The sequence below is a fragment of the Xiphophorus couchianus genome, chromosome 15 (genome assembly GCF_001444195.1).
Source record: "Xiphophorus couchianus chromosome 15, X_couchianus-1.0, whole genome shotgun sequence".
NCBI lineage: Eukaryota > Metazoa > Chordata > Actinopteri > Cyprinodontiformes > Poeciliidae > Xiphophorus > Xiphophorus couchianus.
In genome coordinates this window covers 17026186-17044220 of record NC_040242.1, presented here as the reverse complement: position 1 = coordinate 17044220, position 18035 = coordinate 17026186, and the positions used below count along the sequence as shown (strand labels likewise).

At 40.5% G+C, this 18035-nt stretch overlaps 1 protein-coding gene across 1 annotated transcript in view; it reads left to right on the top strand.

Annotated features, from left to right (window-relative positions):
- Window positions 1-18035, top strand: part of atad2b (ATPase family AAA domain containing 2B) — an 88938-nt gene that overhangs the window by 19701 nt on the left and 51202 nt on the right. The window contains exons 20-24 of the mRNA XM_028039720.1: window positions 3701-3836; window positions 5557-5750; window positions 5832-5991; window positions 11216-11338; window positions 13622-13750. Of these exons, the coding sequence (XP_027895521.1) occupies window positions 3701-3836; window positions 5557-5750; window positions 5832-5991; window positions 11216-11338; window positions 13622-13750 (742 nt within the window). The remainder of the gene's footprint in view (window positions 1-3700; window positions 3837-5556; window positions 5751-5831; window positions 5992-11215; window positions 11339-13621; window positions 13751-18035) is intronic.

The following is an 18035-nucleotide window of genomic DNA, read 5'->3' as shown; positions in this document are numbered from 1 at the left end:
ATTTTTTTTCGCATGTCCAGATCCAGTAGCTTTGTTTTTTTTTTTGTGGCTTGGTCTCAGAAGAATGCTAGAAAAATGCATCTTACTCAGCCTAGAAATTTTCTCCCACAGTTTTTTTTTTCTCTCGTGAATTTTCAACTATTTTGAAGTTAGAACACATAATTCTTCCTGTGTTTCTGGTCTCCATTTTTTCTGCCAAAAACATGCCTCCATGGGGATCAGCTTTTATTTATTTTTATTTTGTTTTTGGTTCCGACTCTCTTCACGGTTTCAGAGCTCTGCGGAGTCAGTGTTGGGGAACGCATACACTTTCCAGCAATACTACTCAATAACGTTAAGCCAAAATATGGCCTGAAAGGCAAATAAAATCATATAAGAGGGCTACGGAGGGGGCTTGAGAAGGCAGTGATGGAGAAGACTCCAGGTCCACACACTTTCTGCAAAGCGCAAACTGTTGCAGCATCTCTGCGAGGCGTACAGAGAAGTCTGATTGATTATGGTCATGAAGGAATTGTTGGGCCCGGGGGGCATGAAATCCAACCCCTAACAAGCACACTGTGTTTTGGTTTCAAACAAGTAGCTTTCTCTTCACTCACCGTCAGCTGTCAGTGTCTGACACACTTGCAGTTTCCACATGGCAATACAGAAAGTGCTGGATTGTGCGAAAGCTTTGCTGAAGTCTTCGCCTCTTGCCGCAATTGGAGAAGAGACATCGTTCTCGCTGCCTTATTTCTATGTTTACAAATTGGACGGGGGATACAAAGGGAGGGGACACAAGTGATTAAAATTAGTGTTTCCAAAGAACACTGACGAAAAGATGAGAGCATTTGGAAAGAGTAATCATATAATTTAATCTTGAAAACAAGTTCTTTGTATACTACCTATCGTTAAATTATCTAAAAAACAAACAAAAAACCCAAAAGAAAAACAAACAACAAAACTCTGACAAATTTATTTTTATGGCAGCAACATCTACAGTGGAGATAAAAAAAAAAAAAAAACAACAAAAAAACTGACTTCACAGGAGAGCATTTCTCCAACAAACTCTACAAACCTCTAGATTAATGTCACATATTTATAAAAAAAATCAAAACCCAGAAGAAAAATGTTTTTCTTTTCGAGATAAAAAAATGATTGTATTTATAATACAAAATTCCGAAAATTCTTCAGAAATTTGTAAGACGACAGCAAACATAAACCTCAGATGTTTTCTGAGATTCTGAAGTCAATGCCACATGACTAATGCTTACAGCTATGTATGAAAGATGATCTGTGATGTTAAAGGCCAAATTTTCTTCTTCTAAAAAAAATCAAAAAAAAAAAAAAAAAAAAACCTGCAAATGATGCATGGAATCTTCCACTCCTTAAAATGTACCAATTAAATTAACATTAAAACAAATCCTCCTGGGTTGGTCTCTGAGCAGCAAAACATATGAACAAATGAGCACAGATACCAAAAAAAAAAAGCCCTTCTACATTAGCAATCTCAGTTTCCATATATAAAATCTATTGAAAACATGCAGACTGAGAATTTTTTGATACGCTTTTCTGACATTTTGCTTCTCTAGTAAGTAAAGCAGTTTTTGGGCAATAAATTGGGTCGCTCCTGAACTAATTTCTCAATGGTGGGACCTTAAAAAAAAAAAAAAAAACTTGAGTGACCGATCGTTTGAGGGAAAAAACCAACAAAAACACAGACCAAACTCTGACACTGAAAGTCCATCACCATTGTCTGTTCAACGACAGACGCACATTAGGCCTATATTGTGGCGCAAAAACCAATCAGAGATGGTGAAGAGCGTAACAGACCAAAAAAAAAAAGTTAAACACATAAGGAACAAAAAGTTAGTCTAGAGCGAATCCAGAGGGACAGTGACAAACCAATTCACATTCATGCCACAGCAGCATTTTAAACGATTAAGCTCCAGTATAATTGATTGTGCAAGTGGAATGAAAAAAACAAACAAAAAACTTCTTCTTCACCAAAACAGCCACTTTCTTTGCAACTTCATCTCAATCCTTGGTATCTTCTTTTCTTTTTTTTGCTTAATCCATCAACATGTCTTTGCTTTGCATGATTCTATTGCTGTCACCCTTGCAGCTTTCTATGATGATGAAAACACCTGCCCGCTGCGTGCTGCACACACTAGATCCGTCTCTGATTCCTCTTGCTGTCTTTTATTTATTTATTTTTTATCCTCTGCTGCTATTTTACCAATTCTACCTTGCCTCCAGAGGGCAAAAAAAAAAGAAAAGAAAAAAGAAGAGACAAACAGCAGGATGGTGAGAACAAACATGCCACGAATCCCGGTGAGGATCGATGAGGATAACAGATGGGGAGGGGGGAGAAAGTTGGTGCTTAGTCAGCAGCAGCAGCCTCTGGGGAGGAGTTACCTTGAGCTCTTATCACCGAATTGAACTGGGATGTGTGAAAACGACCCCTTGTGTAAATCAAGGTTCCTTTTGTTTCTGTCCCTTTCCTCTGCTGTTTCATTTAGACGATGAGTTCGCAGTGAAAACGTATTGCTCTAAAATTTGTTGAAAGCAAACATAACTCCCAGCTGGGAGGCGCACAACTCACGTGATTTACAGAGCGTGATTTACAGTTTCACGCTCTCTAGGAGTGTTATTAGTAAATGTTAGTGTTGGTGAACCATCAAGGCTGTTCTTGGGAACACCGCAGAAGCAAAATCCTTAACAAATGCACCCTTCTTGCAGTTTTAAGCGTTGCGAAAAAAGACACACAAAAAATTATAATTTGAAGAAAAAAAAGTTTGAATATAATTGATTTCCCCCCCAAAAATGGATCGGATTTAGTTTGTATGGCGAAAGTGTCTGCCAGCACCAAGGTGGATTTTGCCTCAGTGAAATGTGGAGTAATTCTAAAAAAAATAATCAAACTTGATCTTTTCAAAACTCTGCCCTGCATGATTTCATTTCTTTCTTCTTCTTCTTTTTTTTTTTTTTAAATAAGCTACGCATTTTTCCAACGGTTTGAGATTCTGCCCTGTTTTCCTTTAAAAGCTACAGAAGATTATTAGGGCCACCGAAAAAAAAAAAAAAGAATGCTGAGATTAAAGTCAGAATTCTTTTTTTTTCTTTTCTCGGTGGCCCTAATAATCTTCCGTAAAAAGCAGACGGAGGGGCGTGCCGTGGTGGCGTAGTGGTTAGCGCGACCTATATTTGGAGGCCTTGAGTCCTCGACGCGGCCGTCGCGGGTTCTTCCCCCCTCTCCTTCCCCCCTCTCCTTCCCCGTTTCCTGTCAGCCCATTGTCATATAAGGGACACTAGAGCCCACAAAAGACCCCCTGGAGGGGTAAAAAAAAAAGAAAAGCAGACAGAAATGACCATTTATTTTTTAGCTTAAACTCTGTCTCTTGTGCTCTCTCTCTCTTTCTCCTTTTTAAAAAAAAAAAAAAAAATCCATGTATATATTCACAGATTTCTGCTATCTTTCCTCTGTCTGCCCCCTGCAGCCTTTTATCATGAGTGAAATACTTACCTGCAGCGTGGAGAACACGTTTTGAATGTCTTATGCATAATTTACACGATTTGGCACTGATTCAGCTGTGCTTTTCTTATACTTCAAATATGAACCTTTTTTTTTTTTTGCTCTTAGAGTTTGATAGGAATAGAATTGGACAACTTGTGTTTTTCCTGTAAAAACATTACTTTCTGTGTTTGTCTGCATTAATTACAGGTAAAAAGTATATTTCAGAGGACCTACGGGGAGGTGGTATTGCTGTGCCCTCCAGGAGATCAGGAGAGGAGGAGCTTTTTCTCTGATTTGCTGCTGGTTCAGGCAGCCAGGTCTCCTCCTCGACCCAGGAACTCAGGTACTTGATGTTTTTATTAACACGTTCTCATGCCAGGCGCGGCAGATGCAGCTGATCTCCGCTGTCGATCCTAGAGGGCACTGTTGGCCTTCTCCTTACTTCCAGTTCTGTTTTTTAACCTTTATGTTTCGCAGTTTTATTTCTGGCCGTTTGTAGAGTGAAAACCGTTCGATTTGATGTGGTTCTGTGTCTTATTTTTGCTTTAACTTGATTTGTCGGGTTCTCATTTCTCTAGGAAGTAGACATGTCTGCTTCCCACTTACAGCAGAATCGGGCTTTTCCGCTTTCCGGTGACCGTCCACCGTTATCCCACTGCTCCCTCACGTCTCTGTTCCACTTCCAGAGCACCGTCCTACGAGGCTTTCAAATGGAAATGGTGGCCTGTCTTCATCTGCCAGTCTCACACTGACACAAAGCAGGGTTACCCGGCTATACCTGCTCTGTGCTCTGCAAGGGTCTCTACCTCACTGAGGTAGAGACCCCCCGCTCCACAGGAGAGGCGAACAGAATAAGGAAAAAAAAAAGTATGGCATGAAATTGCTGAGAGACGACCCAGTCGCGATTAGCCGTAATTAGAATCAGGACTGCTGCTACTGAGTGAAATGCCCGTAGGGGTAGAAGACTTGTCCTAACGATGCCGGCAGGTGCCTTGGGCAAGCGTTCGTATTTTAGGAGAGGTGGAGGGGGGGGATATCTGTTTAAAATTCTCTATCACTGTGCCATTGGCTGGGGGATATTCCTCAGTGAATTTCAAAATGAGTGTTTGTAAAATGTACATGTGGCTTTTTTTTTTCTTCTTCAGTTTGTCTGAAATCCTTTTAAAATTAATTTTTTCCTCAGGTTAGATTTAGGGTGTTTTCACACATGATGGTTCGCTAGATTTGTTTCGATCGGGAGTCGAAGTTGCAATATTTGTTGCATTTTGTTACATTTTCAGCTTTCACACTGCACTGTGTCAAACGAAGCAAAACCCTTTGAAACACTGGAGTAAATGAAATGAAGAAGACATGAGCGCAACTTCCTTCTTCACAAAATGTAAACAAAACTGGAATGATTTTTAGATTTCTCTTTTATCCTCGGTAAAAAAAAAACAACAAGCCATTTCTTCCACTAGACACATAAATTTGTTTTGGTTGTATTTACCCAGAATGCCCTGCACTCCTGTCCGCTTCATGCTTTTAGAGCGGTCTCTGGTTGACTTGGCACGCCAGAGTTCACTTTAACCAAACCAAAACCTCGGTGTTTAGGCAGACCTCAGTGTTCTTTCTTGGTTCGCACCAGAGTTCAGTTACGCATTCACACTTCCGCAAAGTTTGACTAAAGTGGGTCGAACAGGGACTTTTACTTGTAATTATGGAGTGATTGAGAATCCGCTTTGATATTAGAAAGTGTACTTTAAAATGCAAACTATTCATCTGTCTGTCACTTCATCCTTCAATCGCCTTTTGGATCTCCCTAAAACGGTCCTTCATCTGTCGGCTTATTGCTACTCTGTCCATCTTTCTACAGTCTCCTTTTCCTCTGGTTCAATATTTTAAAGCCTGGCCGCCGGTTCAAATGTGAACGTTTGCATTTACAATTTAAACCAGTAACTGTGGATTTTTAGAAAATGTAAGTTCTAAAAGGTTTGAGAACCCTTTGGCTACAGCTTAGTTAAATCTAACATTTTAAAAGTTGATCAGAAAAGTCCGGCGTCATTTATTCTCCGCTGTTTTTGCAGAGAGGTGCGAAGAGGTGCTAGCGGTGGCAGAGACGCCGGCCCCTCGGGTCCTATCGGCGGAGGAACAGCGCCGCCTAGCTGAACAGGAAGACAACACGTTACGGGAGCTCAGGCTCTTTCTCAGGGACGTGACTAAGCGCCTGGCCACCGACAAACGGTTCAGCATTTTTAGCAAGCCGGTTGACATCGAGGAGGTAAAGTGGGACCGGTTCTCAAGAAAGGTCGTGTCGCTTTCCTGTCTTTGGCCAACACGACCCGTTACGTATGCTTGTTAGGTGTCGGACTACCTGGAGGTGATTAGGCAGCCCATGGACCTGTCCACTGTCATGACCAAGATCGACACCCATCAGTACTTGACAGCCAAGGACTTCCTGGCGGACATTGACCTCATCAGCAGCAACGCTTTAGAATACAATCCCGACAAGGATCCTGGAGGTAAGGAAGCCAACTGTGTGCACACGCTGTCGTTTCCAGTGAACTTGTGTTGTGGGTGGCTTTTACTTAGTGATTTTTATTTTCGTGGTTTTAGTGCTTTAGTTGGTGTTCAGTGGGCAGAGTGAGAGTTCGGGTTCGGCAGGTTGGGAAATGATTCCCGGACGGATTCCATTAAGAACTAAAAGCCTCCATAAACCAGCCACCGTTTTTTCCACTACACCATACGATTTCATTAGGGTGCCAGTTTTAGGCTCCGTATTCAGCTCTGTTTGAAGAAGTAAAGAGATCCGATTTATACACAGAAATGTATAGCCAATTATGTCTAATAATGTTGACAAATTTCCTTATAAAGCTATTTAAAATTTTAGTCTTGTCATATAACTTAGTGGTAGTGCTTGAAATTTTTCACATTTAGATGATAATGTTTACAACAGTTTTGTTTTCAAAATAAAAGTCTTATATAACGGACCATAGTTCAATGGGTAGGAATATTTTTGCAAAGCACTGTAGTAGGGCTGGAGAATGAATGAATAACAATATATATTACAATAAACAAGTGATCAATCTCAATAGGTTATACATCTCACAGAATATAATTGAATAATTATAATAATAATAATCAATAATTTTACTGGACTCTGATCCAGAACCACACAGCATTCTGGGGGGTTTAGGCAGCCAACGGCGCAATGTTGGCGGCATCAACTAAAGCACTCAAAACAGGAAAAGCCACACCACAGGTTTGGTAATATTTTAGGTATTTAAAACATAAAGACTCATCAATAATTGTCAAAATCGACTGACGTGAAACACTTGTATCGTGTTTCTATCTGGGCTTTCAGCAGTCGGTAATCCGGACACAAAATATGGTGCTTTTCAAGTAGTTATCACTGATTGACTGAGTTCATGACCATTTTTTGAAGAGCAAAAAAGACAGACATCAGTTAGGCTATGTTTCCAAGCCCCTCCCACATTGAGTTTAGTTGAGTTGTCAGTCAGCTGTATATGATGGCAAAGCTGCAATGTTGGCTGTTTGGGGAATCTTTGGTGGCCAAAAACCACATAAAGATACATCACAGGAGAGTTGAACTGTAAACAGAGAAGTTGAAGCACTCACTCCATTTTTCACTTTGCTTTGGTGAATCATTGCTTAAAAAAAACAATTTCTTATCTGAATAATTCTAGTCTGGGCTTTAATAGTAGATAAAGTAGTGTTTCTGCGAATTCAGTTAGATTGTGTCTGATTTTACACTTATTTAGTACATTAAGAATTTAGCTTTACCACAAACAATTTCTTCTTAACCTATATAAATTTCATTTCTATTTGATATTTTTTAGGATTAGTATGGATTTTGACTGTTTACCTGGTCTGTTTTTCTATAAAAACAGAAAAAGAGTGCAATACTGTGAAATTCTCCTGTTTTTGTTTAAGACTGATCCCTTCAGAATATCCCACCAGGCTGCGCCGACTCATGGCCACGGCTCCCAGACACTAAAATTACTTTTTCCTTTTTGAAAATTCAAATGAAGAGCAGCGTGTAAACCCCCTGCTGATAGCTTTTCCACAGTGTAATTCAAGCCTTGTAGCTAAGGAAGGCTGCTTGACGCTTTAATTGCATATCTTGGACTTTTTTTCTTCTTCTTTTTTACTGCATCTTTGTCCACATCTGAGCACCTTTTTGTGAGCTTAAAATGGCTTTTGCAGTGTGTATTTGGAACCCAGGTGTATAAAATAGTCTTGTTGTTTGCAAAAATGCACCTGAATGCACCAGATTGATTATTTCTATGTTCTGTTCTCATGTTTAAAGTGATCTAGAACAGTGTTTATATTACACAGCAGCCGAACATTCAAGGGTAAATTGCGCAGACAGTAAGGCTAGTTACTACCGGATACAAGACTCCAACATAGAGTTGTGCCGCATTAAATTAGAATGTCATTTAGAAACGATTCAAACGAGAGTTTCAGTACAGAAAATGTGATTTCCTACACAGTCACTGGGGACACTGTTCAGACAGAAAGAGTCTATAATTACCAAAAGCTGGCTGCTCAGAGTACTGTACCCAAGCAAATTAATGGTAAGGAAATGATGGTGGGAGATGCAAACAGGGAAACGGGGTGACTGTTGCTCAACTGGACAAATCGTCTTACAATCGTAGAGTTGTGGACCCGATTCCATCTTCCTCCTGCCACGAGTCGATTTACACAAAGTTGCTCGTCTAAATTCAAAACAGAATCTGTGGGGTGTTGTCGAGAAGTGGATGAGAGTCACCTGACATGGCAATGCAGGACAACTAAAAGTTGCAACCAAAGCAATCTGGGCTTCCGTTATAACTCAACGGCAACAAAACATACACATAGCGTACGGTACAGAGATGTACCTTTCATGCTATATGGGAAAAAAACCCAAAACAAAACAAAAAATTTAAAAGTTGAGTTAAAATAGTCTTTGAGTCTACATAATTATGAATGAAGTAAGTTTTTATGATATCCAACTTTATTGGGAAGCACTCCACTTTAGATTGATCGGTGAAAGGTCGTTTTATGTTTTTTTATTTTTTTTATTTACAAAATGTGAGTTTGTTTATTTAGATCCTAATTAGCATCAGCTATTCTTCCTGGGGTCAGCTGACATAAAAAAAGACAGATTCCATCTCCATTTGCTTGAATATTAACACCTCACTTTCATCCAACTTCTGTTATCCTTCTCAATAAATCTGACAACTTGCTTTAATTTTTCTCTTTAAACTAATGTATTGTTGCCCCATCTAGGTTTAATGGCACATATTGGTTATTTTAACTTCTGTAATCTGAACTGTTTGGAACATCTTGTGTCTTTTTAATGTTTTTTTTAATCGGTATGCATGTAACCTTGTAGTCACCGTACACCTGCCCCACAATAAATTTCTCGCAGGGGCAATAAAGTATCTTTTATCTTAGAAGAGAATCTTCTGTTTTTCCTGGAGAGAGCCTGGGTCATTTGTGTGAGCATAAGCGATACAGTAAAGGGAGAAAATACAATGTTTAAATAAATGGAGAAATAAAAAAAAAAACGATGAAACTTCTTAGTTTTCTCGACGACCAGGGAATAAGGCCCAGATTTTCCACAATTAGGTTGTGGGGCAGATTTGACGTCAGCTTTCAAAGTGCTGGTTAAAAAAACAAACAACAAAACTCATTCCACCTTGGTTTTCTGCTTCTTCTCGTACATCATACTAACTTAGTGGAAAGTTTGAGAAAAACATTTTCCTTTTTCTTCCCCACCTTGGAGAGAAAAGAAAAAAGAGAACTCCACAATAAAATAAGGGACATCTTTGCTCTCTGCACAATGAGTCTCGGTGTCACAAATACAGCTTGTCTGCTGGAGGGAAGCGGTGATGAATAAAAATCAGGGAAAAAAAAACAATAACAAAAAAACCCAGAAAATCCTGTTAGTGTGCTGAAACACATTAGCAGCGGCGCTGTTTGTCTCTGCCTCCTTGTCTGTTGTAGACGTGGAGGTTAGCCGGCGCTCAGAAGGGTACTGATGAGCTCTCGGCACCGCACCTGGCCTCTGACATCTCCTCCACCGGCAGGCGTTTTTTGCCCTTAAAACGCAGTCGCGCGCAGCGCACACACGCTCGCATGTGCTGGCAGTGGGAGAAGGCACGCTCTCAGCCACTTTGCAATTAAGCAACTGTCTTCCAATTAGACTGCAGAAGTTGGCAGATTGTGACCTCCTTTGTCCCGTTATGCCTGAACTGTTCTCCTACCGCCTGCAGTAATGAGAAACTGCCTGTTTACTGCGGCTACACCTTAGCCTGTGTCTCCTGCTCCGTCTTTATCACCCCCCCCCATCCCCTCTCCTGTCGATGCACGAGCAAAAGAAGAGCATTTAATGATGCGGTTGCCGATGTATAGAGGAAAGGGAAGCTCAGGAGTTGATTTAGATGTAATGAGTGTATATTTTGAAAAGATTCGTATTGTTTGCGTTGGACTTTGTGTAGATGTATTCGTCTGTGTGAAGTGGTGATATCTGGGCTTCCGTTTAATACAGTTAAAAAAAAAAAAAAGAAAATAAAGCTTCACCCTCTTTTTAAAGCTGTGAGAAAAGCTATAAGCTCCGTTCTCACACACACAGTAGAAAGAGGGGTGAGTTCGCAATTGATTATTTGCCTTACATGCCTGACTAACAGCGGAGTAAATGCTGCTGTCGTCTTGAAGAAAGAGGAATGCAGGAAGGAGAATGAAGCTACTTCCAAATGTATTTAAATGGATGTAGTGCGTTTTGAAAAGGCGAGTAAAGGTCAAAATCCCTTTTACGGCTTTTATTTCTATACACAGAAATGCAAAAAGGAGGCCACAAACTATTCAACGTCCAATAATGAAGTAAAAGTAAATAATAAAAAAATTGTTAAAGCTGCAGCATGTAACTTTTATAAATATTTTTTTTCAAATACATATTTCTTTAAACAGCCACTTTGTTGTGACAGTATAGTATGAGACAGATAATCTGTGAAAAGATCCTCTATCTCCACTTACTGCTCCCATTTCCATCTGCAGAAAAACAGTCAGAAGCAACTAATCAGAACCAGTGGGAGGGTCTTAGCGCTGTCAATCAGGCATGTGTACGGGCCGCTCAATGTGCTAACGGCAGAGAAACAATTTACCGTTACAAGAAAACTGTTTATCCGCCGCCTTCGGTGGGCATCCTAATTAGCTTTAGCATCCATGGCAGGGTCCGGTCTGGAGAACTAGATGTAGCAGCGCATACAGAAACATGATTGACAGCACTAAGACCCTCCCACTGGGTGCTATTGGTTGTTTCTTACTGAGCTGTGTATTTCTGCAGATGGCAATAGAAAGCAGATACTTGATTTTTTTTCCCCCCCCTCATACTATACTGTCTGGACATAGTGACAGTTTCAACAAATATGTAAAAAAAAAAAAAAAAAAAAGGCATATTTAATGTTGCCAAACAATGTTTTTAAAATTTTAAAAAAATGTTTTGTACTTCTTTCTGGTAGTGCTTTGAACTTGCACCAATATAATTAAAGTTTTAGTTGCACAGAATCAATAACACACTTTGTATTATTACTCTACTCCTACCAAGTAGACACTTGCCATGTAGAAAGAGTATCGTTGTAGGTAGTGATTTTGGACTGCTATTATTTTGAGCACAGCTGGTAGGATGTGTGCGGCTTTTCTAACACCGACATTCATTCTCGCTGTCCCTTTTCTCCTCAGACAAGGTGATCAGGCACAGAGCGTGCAGCCTGAAGGACACAGCCCATGCTATTTTTGCAGCCGAGCTGGATCCCGAGTTCGACCGAATGTGTGAAGAGATTAAAGAGGCGCGCAAAAAGAGGGGTAAGAACTTTAATTATGCAAGAGAAGAGAAAGCACTGCTATAAAAATAATAGCTGTTAGTTTATTAAAAAGCTCTGTTTCGTAAGATACTTTGTTAAACTGCTCTTGGTCAATATTCGTTTAGCTACGTTGGTTCTGACTGGACAGAATTGATAATAATAATGTTGCCTCCGCTGGAAGACATTAACCTTTTTTTAATTTTATTTTTATTCATTATTATTATTATTATTATTATTATTAATAATTAAATAAAGAAATATGTTTGGGGGTGAAAAAGAAACACACACCCTTGCTTGCAATTGGAGTACAAGTGTCGACTCCGTGGGTTTCAGCATGTTCGCTCTCTTTTCTAAAAATCTCTTTCAATGACTATCTCTGAGAATACAAACCTGTATAATAGAAATCTGCAGGGCAGCCCACTGGTCCTTGATGGAGCAAGTCAGTTTTTAGTGCACAGTTTGTGGTGGAGGCAGCGGTGGCGCCTGAGGCTCTTTAGCCTTTTGTGCCGGCCGTCTGCCCGGCGCTTTGGATTTGTTAATTCGCTGAGCCGCGGCACGTGGACACGGGTCAAATCTAAATGAGATTCATGTACACAAACAGTCGCATAATGCGGTTAATTGACACACTTCAGCTAAGTAGTTATTTTTCTGCGACTCGCTAAATGTTAAACACCAAGACATGCAATCATATGCAAATATTCCCCTTTGGAGACAGATGAAATGACATTTTCCTTCACGCCGAGCTCGGCTTCTGTTTACATTTTCTTGCTTACTCTTGTGCGCACGGCGCCCTTCAAAATTACTCGCATGTCTTGAACTCCCCCCCCCCGTCGTGTATGGTTGCAAACACAAACTTTCACGCATTGATTTTTCAAAAATGTTCCTTCTGGTCTTTTTGCAGTATTTTCCGTACTTGTTTGCCCATTTAAATGTTTGCTAGTACTTTGCAAACTAGCTCAAACTTAGGTCGACTGGATGGAGAAGGTCTGGGAACATCAGTTCTCAAGTCTCTAAGCGGATTCTTAATTGAATTCAAATGTTAACTTTGACTAGCCCATTATTACATATGAATGTATTTTTATTTTAATTGAGACATTGTAGCTTGCGTTGTATATTTAGGTTTGTTGTCCTGATGGAAGGTGAATCTTCATCCCAGTCTTGTGCAAGAAATCTTTTCCACCGTTTTCGTCTTGCCTGTCCCTGCTGAAGAAGTGCATCCACATAGCATGATGCCGCCACCACCGTGTTTTACAGTGGGCTACCGTGCAGTCAGGGTGATGCGTAGGTCAAACAAAACTCCAAATTCCATCAACTCTGATCTTATTTCAGATATTTGCTGCGTCCCCTGCATGGCTAATGTCAAACTGCTCCTTTCTTTTACTTTGCGTTAGTCTACCACTTACAATTTGAATGAAATACATTGAAGTTAATGGTTATAAAGTGATAAAATGTGGTTATGTTCAATGGGTATGAATGCTTTCGCAAGACGGGTCAGTACAAGCTTTACCCACTTTGTCGTTTGTCATGTTAGCAAGTTGAATCAACCGAACACATCCTGTGATCACATATATTTAGCTATTTTAGGTTATACTTCCAGAAATGCCTCAAAGCTAAAGCATCTTAAGAAAGGTTCACAATACTGCCCTAAACTTTTTTTTTTTTTTTTTTTTAACTCCGTCTCAAAAATGTCCAAAAGAGCCTGTTGACATTTGGCTTGAGCTGTAGAAAGCAGCGTTCCACGATGAGCAAGAACCGTGTTGGAGATAAAGCTGTTTTCAAAGGTCACACCAAATACATTTCACTTCATCTTAATGAAACCCAAAGTACAGAATTCGAAACGAATGTTTCTGCAGAGTAAGATCGCTGCCCGAGGAGGAATATAGCTGTTATGAATTCTTGATGATCCCATCGATGATCTGACATGAAACTATCAATAAGCTCAGAACTACATCATGCTCAGTTTAAGCTAGGTTAAAAAACTTGTTTGCATCAGAGAGGAATATATATATATATTTTTACCCAATAAATCTTTTTTCTTTCTTTTTTTAAACGAGCCAGAAACTTTTCAAGGACATAATTTCTCTTCACTGAAGTTCTGGTTTTATCTATGTCTTTTCCTGACAGGGAGCTGAACAATCATCAAGTGTGTCTTTATCAATCATTTTACCGATCTAGAGTTTTCCTGTTCCGCTATATCCAATCCAACATTCTTTTTTTCCACTTTTGCACCACACAAAACACCCAAGAACCTTTTGTTTTTGATGGTCTCTCTGTGCCCCTGCAGACTTCCAGACTGTGGGTCAGCCTACCTCAGCTCCCGGTGCTTTACCAACTCGAAAGCAGCATCCTGCAGGAGACGAGCAGGCCAAGACGAACACCCAAGGCGAGGCCGCTTTCAAACACTGCACTGCCAGTGAGTCTTTATGCATTCTTTTCTCGCGCTGCGTGAGCGACATGAAGGGTTGCGATCTGCAAATGTCGTACCTTGAAGTGTCACGTAACATCCATCGTGAAGGTCAAAATATGTGCGTGTTTTTTGTTGTTTTTTTTTATGTAAAGTGACACGTACAGTGTATCACAAAAGTGAGTACACCCTTCACATTTCTGCAGATATTTAAGTATATCTTTTCATGGGACAAAATGACACTTTAACATAATGAAAAGTAGTTTGTGTGCAACTTGTATATCAGTGTAAATTTATTCTTCCCTCAAAATAACTATATTCAGCCATTAATGTTTAAACCACCAGCAACAAAAGTGAGTACACCCCTAACAGACTACACTCCTAAATGTCTAAATTGAGCACTGCTTGTCACTTTCCCTCCAAAATATCATGTGACTAGTTAGTTTTACTATTTCTAAGGTGTGCATAAGGAGCAGGTGTGTTAGAAGATGGAGGAGCGCAAAGTCTTGAATGTCTGCCAGCTCCATCATGTCGTCACTGAGGAGTGGAAAAGCATTCAGTAGCATCCTGTGAAGCTCTGGTGAACTTCATGCCCAGGAGAGTCAAGGCGTTTTTTTTTAAACAATGGTGGCCACACAAAATATTGACACTTAAGAAACTTTCACTAAGGGGTGGACTCACTTTTGTTGCCAGTAGCTTAGACATTAGTGGCTGTATATAGAGTTATTTTGCGGGAAGAATAAATTCACACCGTTATTTAAGCTGCACACAGACTGCTTTTTGTTATTTCAGTGTCATTTTGTCAGCGTTGTCCCATGAAAAGATGTACTTAAATATCTGCAGAAATGTGAGGGGTGTGCTCACTTTTGTGATACACTGTAATTCATCCTTTTCGAACTTTCATCTCTGTTGCTATGTTAAAGCTAAAAAAATGTTACTTTGTATGGATGGACTGAAAGTGCAAAAAGGTGGTTTCAAAATTTTTTGCCTCTTTAAAATCTGAAAAGTGTGGAGCTCCTTTGTATTAAAACTCCCTAAATTATTATTTTCATATAAACAGCTTTTGCTACAGCTTCAGTGGCTAGTCCTTTATCTCTACCCGTCTATCTCATGTAGATTCTGAATTGTTTCTACTTCTTACGGCAAAAATGCTCAATTATCATCTTGTTGTGCTTAGGCCCGTCACGATAACAAATTTAGCTGAACGATAAAATGTCCTTTTGAGATAAATGGTAATTCTTGTTTTGAGACCGTTTTCCAGTGATATATTTATGATATTGCAAATTCTCCCTCTCAAAGACCAATAAACCGTAACTTTTTAAAGTATACCTAACACTGGGACCGGAAGAAAATAAAAAAACCAACCGAAAACAATAAATAAGACGGAAAAGAAAACCCCGCACAACTAAAACCATAAATAAAATTTATTATGATGTCTGTAAACAAAATTCCTCTTCAAAAAACGTGAATCAGAATTGAAATGATCGAACTTATTTTAAATGATCAGGTGATTAATAGCTTAATTGCGACAGGCTCAGTTGTGTTCACCTCTGGCGTCCTTCCTCTGAACACCTACCTGCTTCTCTCTTTGCTTTTGTAAACATTTCCACATCATGATGCTGCCACCGCCACGCGTCACTGTAAGGATACTGCTTTTGGAGTAATCCGTCATGTTATAGTCATGTTAATCAAGTTTTTAGAGGCAAGTTCAAGTCAGCCCTGCTATGTTCTCAATTGGTTAGGCATTGCTTAGGAACACAAAAACTGCATCAACTTTCCTCGGAGTTGTTGCAGTGCATTGTGGGATGTGTAGTATGGCCATCAACAATACATATATAAATAATGAACCAGTCAGATGTGGCTTGAAGACAGCATGTCTGCATTGATTTTACAGAGTAGCATTGGAGTGAGTGCCTCTGAACACTAAAATTTCATATGAAATGAAACTTTTGAAGCTGAAAAAAAAAAAATCCTACCACATCACAATCTTCACTATTTCATAGCAGCTTATCTAATCAAATCCCAGTAAAAATCCACAGAGGTTTGCCATGATAAATGCGAAAACAATCCCGGGGTTTGAATACTTTTTGTGAGGCCCTGCGCATGATGACAGGGAACCCGACACACGGAATGCCAACGCGCTTCCCGTTCACATACATTTAGTCTGCGGAGAAGCGACACAGTGAGCAGCCTCATTAGTGTGGCTGCCGTCTCCTAAGCACTCAGAACACGGCTGCGCCGCAGAGCAATTACATGCCTACCTGAGGTAAACGGCGGGTGCCTATGGGTGGAGGGAGGGCCGGCGACGGGCAGGGGGCAGAGTAATGAGGCCGTTACCTGAACAAATGAGGGGCGAGTCGGGGTTTTGCGTGTTACGCCGTACAGCTTTCATTTGGACGCAGAAGATTGCAATAGCCTGGTGAAACTGACCTGAAATATTAGCGAGTGCACAAAGTGTGTAGAGAGATGTTGCACTCGAAAATCTGAAATGTTGATGGGAGAAAAAAAACAACAGTCTATTTACTTGGCAGTAGAAACATGGCATAATAAAAGGCCTGTTTTCTATAAAAGTCCACATTTTTGTTCTGTAGTACCACAAATCGCCACTAGATGGAATGTTTCTCCCATGAGAGTTTCCACTGTGGATCCCTGACAGAGGGGAGAAATATTTCTAGCCTTTTTAGGGCAGTTGTTTTTTTCTCCTTTCATTGAACAAAGAAATTAACATGAGGGTCAAACAACGAGTTTCCATTGAATACACACACATTTCACTTTGGCCAGTATTTTTTTCCACAAGAAGATGTTTAATTGTCTCTTTAAGTGTAGAAAATGTTAATTTAGTCATGCATTACCACCAGTAAAGGTCAACATGGAACTAGAATGACCAGGCATATATACACACACATATAGTACAGCTTTAATTTGCTACTTTTGTCGGTAGTCTTTATCTGGAAAGCCAAATGTCACAGATGCAGGCCACCAATTTGGAAACGATTGGGAGAGTTGTTATCAGACTCCACCAGAGGTGTAATTAATTACAGTAACTCAAGTGATTAATTTGTGACATTGCCAGCTAGTTCTCACCTGGAGCACCACAGCGACGCACCTATTAGGCAAATTGATCAGAGTCGGGTCCTGAGTGAGGTACGACTCGGAGGAAGGCGCATCTGTCTGACGGGGAGGCGTCAATCTCTAATCTCTGTGCCGGTACTGAGGAAGTGAACCGAGTGCAGCTGGGTTGTATGCACCTTTTGCTTTTCCTTTCATGGCGGGGGGGTCATGGGGCACTTAAAAATTGAAGTTATCCCAGATCACTTACCTGGAGCATCTGGAGGTGGATCAGTACCTGCAGTTCTTTCAGGTTTTTATCTGGACCAGCTCCCCCCCCCACACACACACATTTTTCTCCATTTGCCTCAAGCCGAGAACCTGCCTGTGACATTCAGATATAGCCGAGCGGCGGCACTGAGGAGATGCTCTTTTTAAAAAAATGTATATTTATTTATTTTTTGGAGTCATGGAGAAGGTTACATGGAAGGCTTTTTGAGGACTAGGGATATTTTCGAATCGGGTGTTAAAAGCAGCAACAGCGTGGGGTGAAGGGGGCCCGGTTGTTCGGACGCAGACGGCCGGAACAGCTGGTGCTCCCGCGAGGTCGCCGAGGGTTGGGGGAGAGGTGGCAGCGCCGCGGCTGTTAATGCACGAGGAAACGGGAAGGCTGGGTTTCCATTAGCCTCTGTGGGTTGCTCTGTCATGGTTTCTCTCTTTCTTCAACCTCACACATCTGCCACTCTCCCCGGAGCAACAGAAAACCCAGAGCCCATTACCTTAGGCTGCGGACCCGGGCTCACTCGGAGTGCATTGCGACTAGGATACAGTTCACGTGGAGTGTCTTGCTTTCATTCATAATTAAGCCTGTTCAGTTCTTCTGTCACTGATGCTATTCAGCAAGGCGAATCAGTTGGTCTTGATTGCAAGGGGGGGGGATGGTAGGCTTGACGGGTAGAAATGCAAAATTTTAGACACACTCTGTAAATGTCACGCTTCAAAAACAAGTTGCTTTATATCAGTGGCCTTTAGAAATCTCAATCCACAGATATCCCTGATTTAATGAGAAATTCTTAATTTATGGGTTGCTTAACGAAACGACAGCACACTGCCAGCTGCATGTTTGCAGAGGTTAGCTTAGATCTAAATAAAGGACTCAAAGATCATTTTTGAAAACCACTGGAAAATGTGTTAGGAAATCTTGTACATGTCTCTTCTCTTTTACTAAGTGGTGACATTCTTTGTT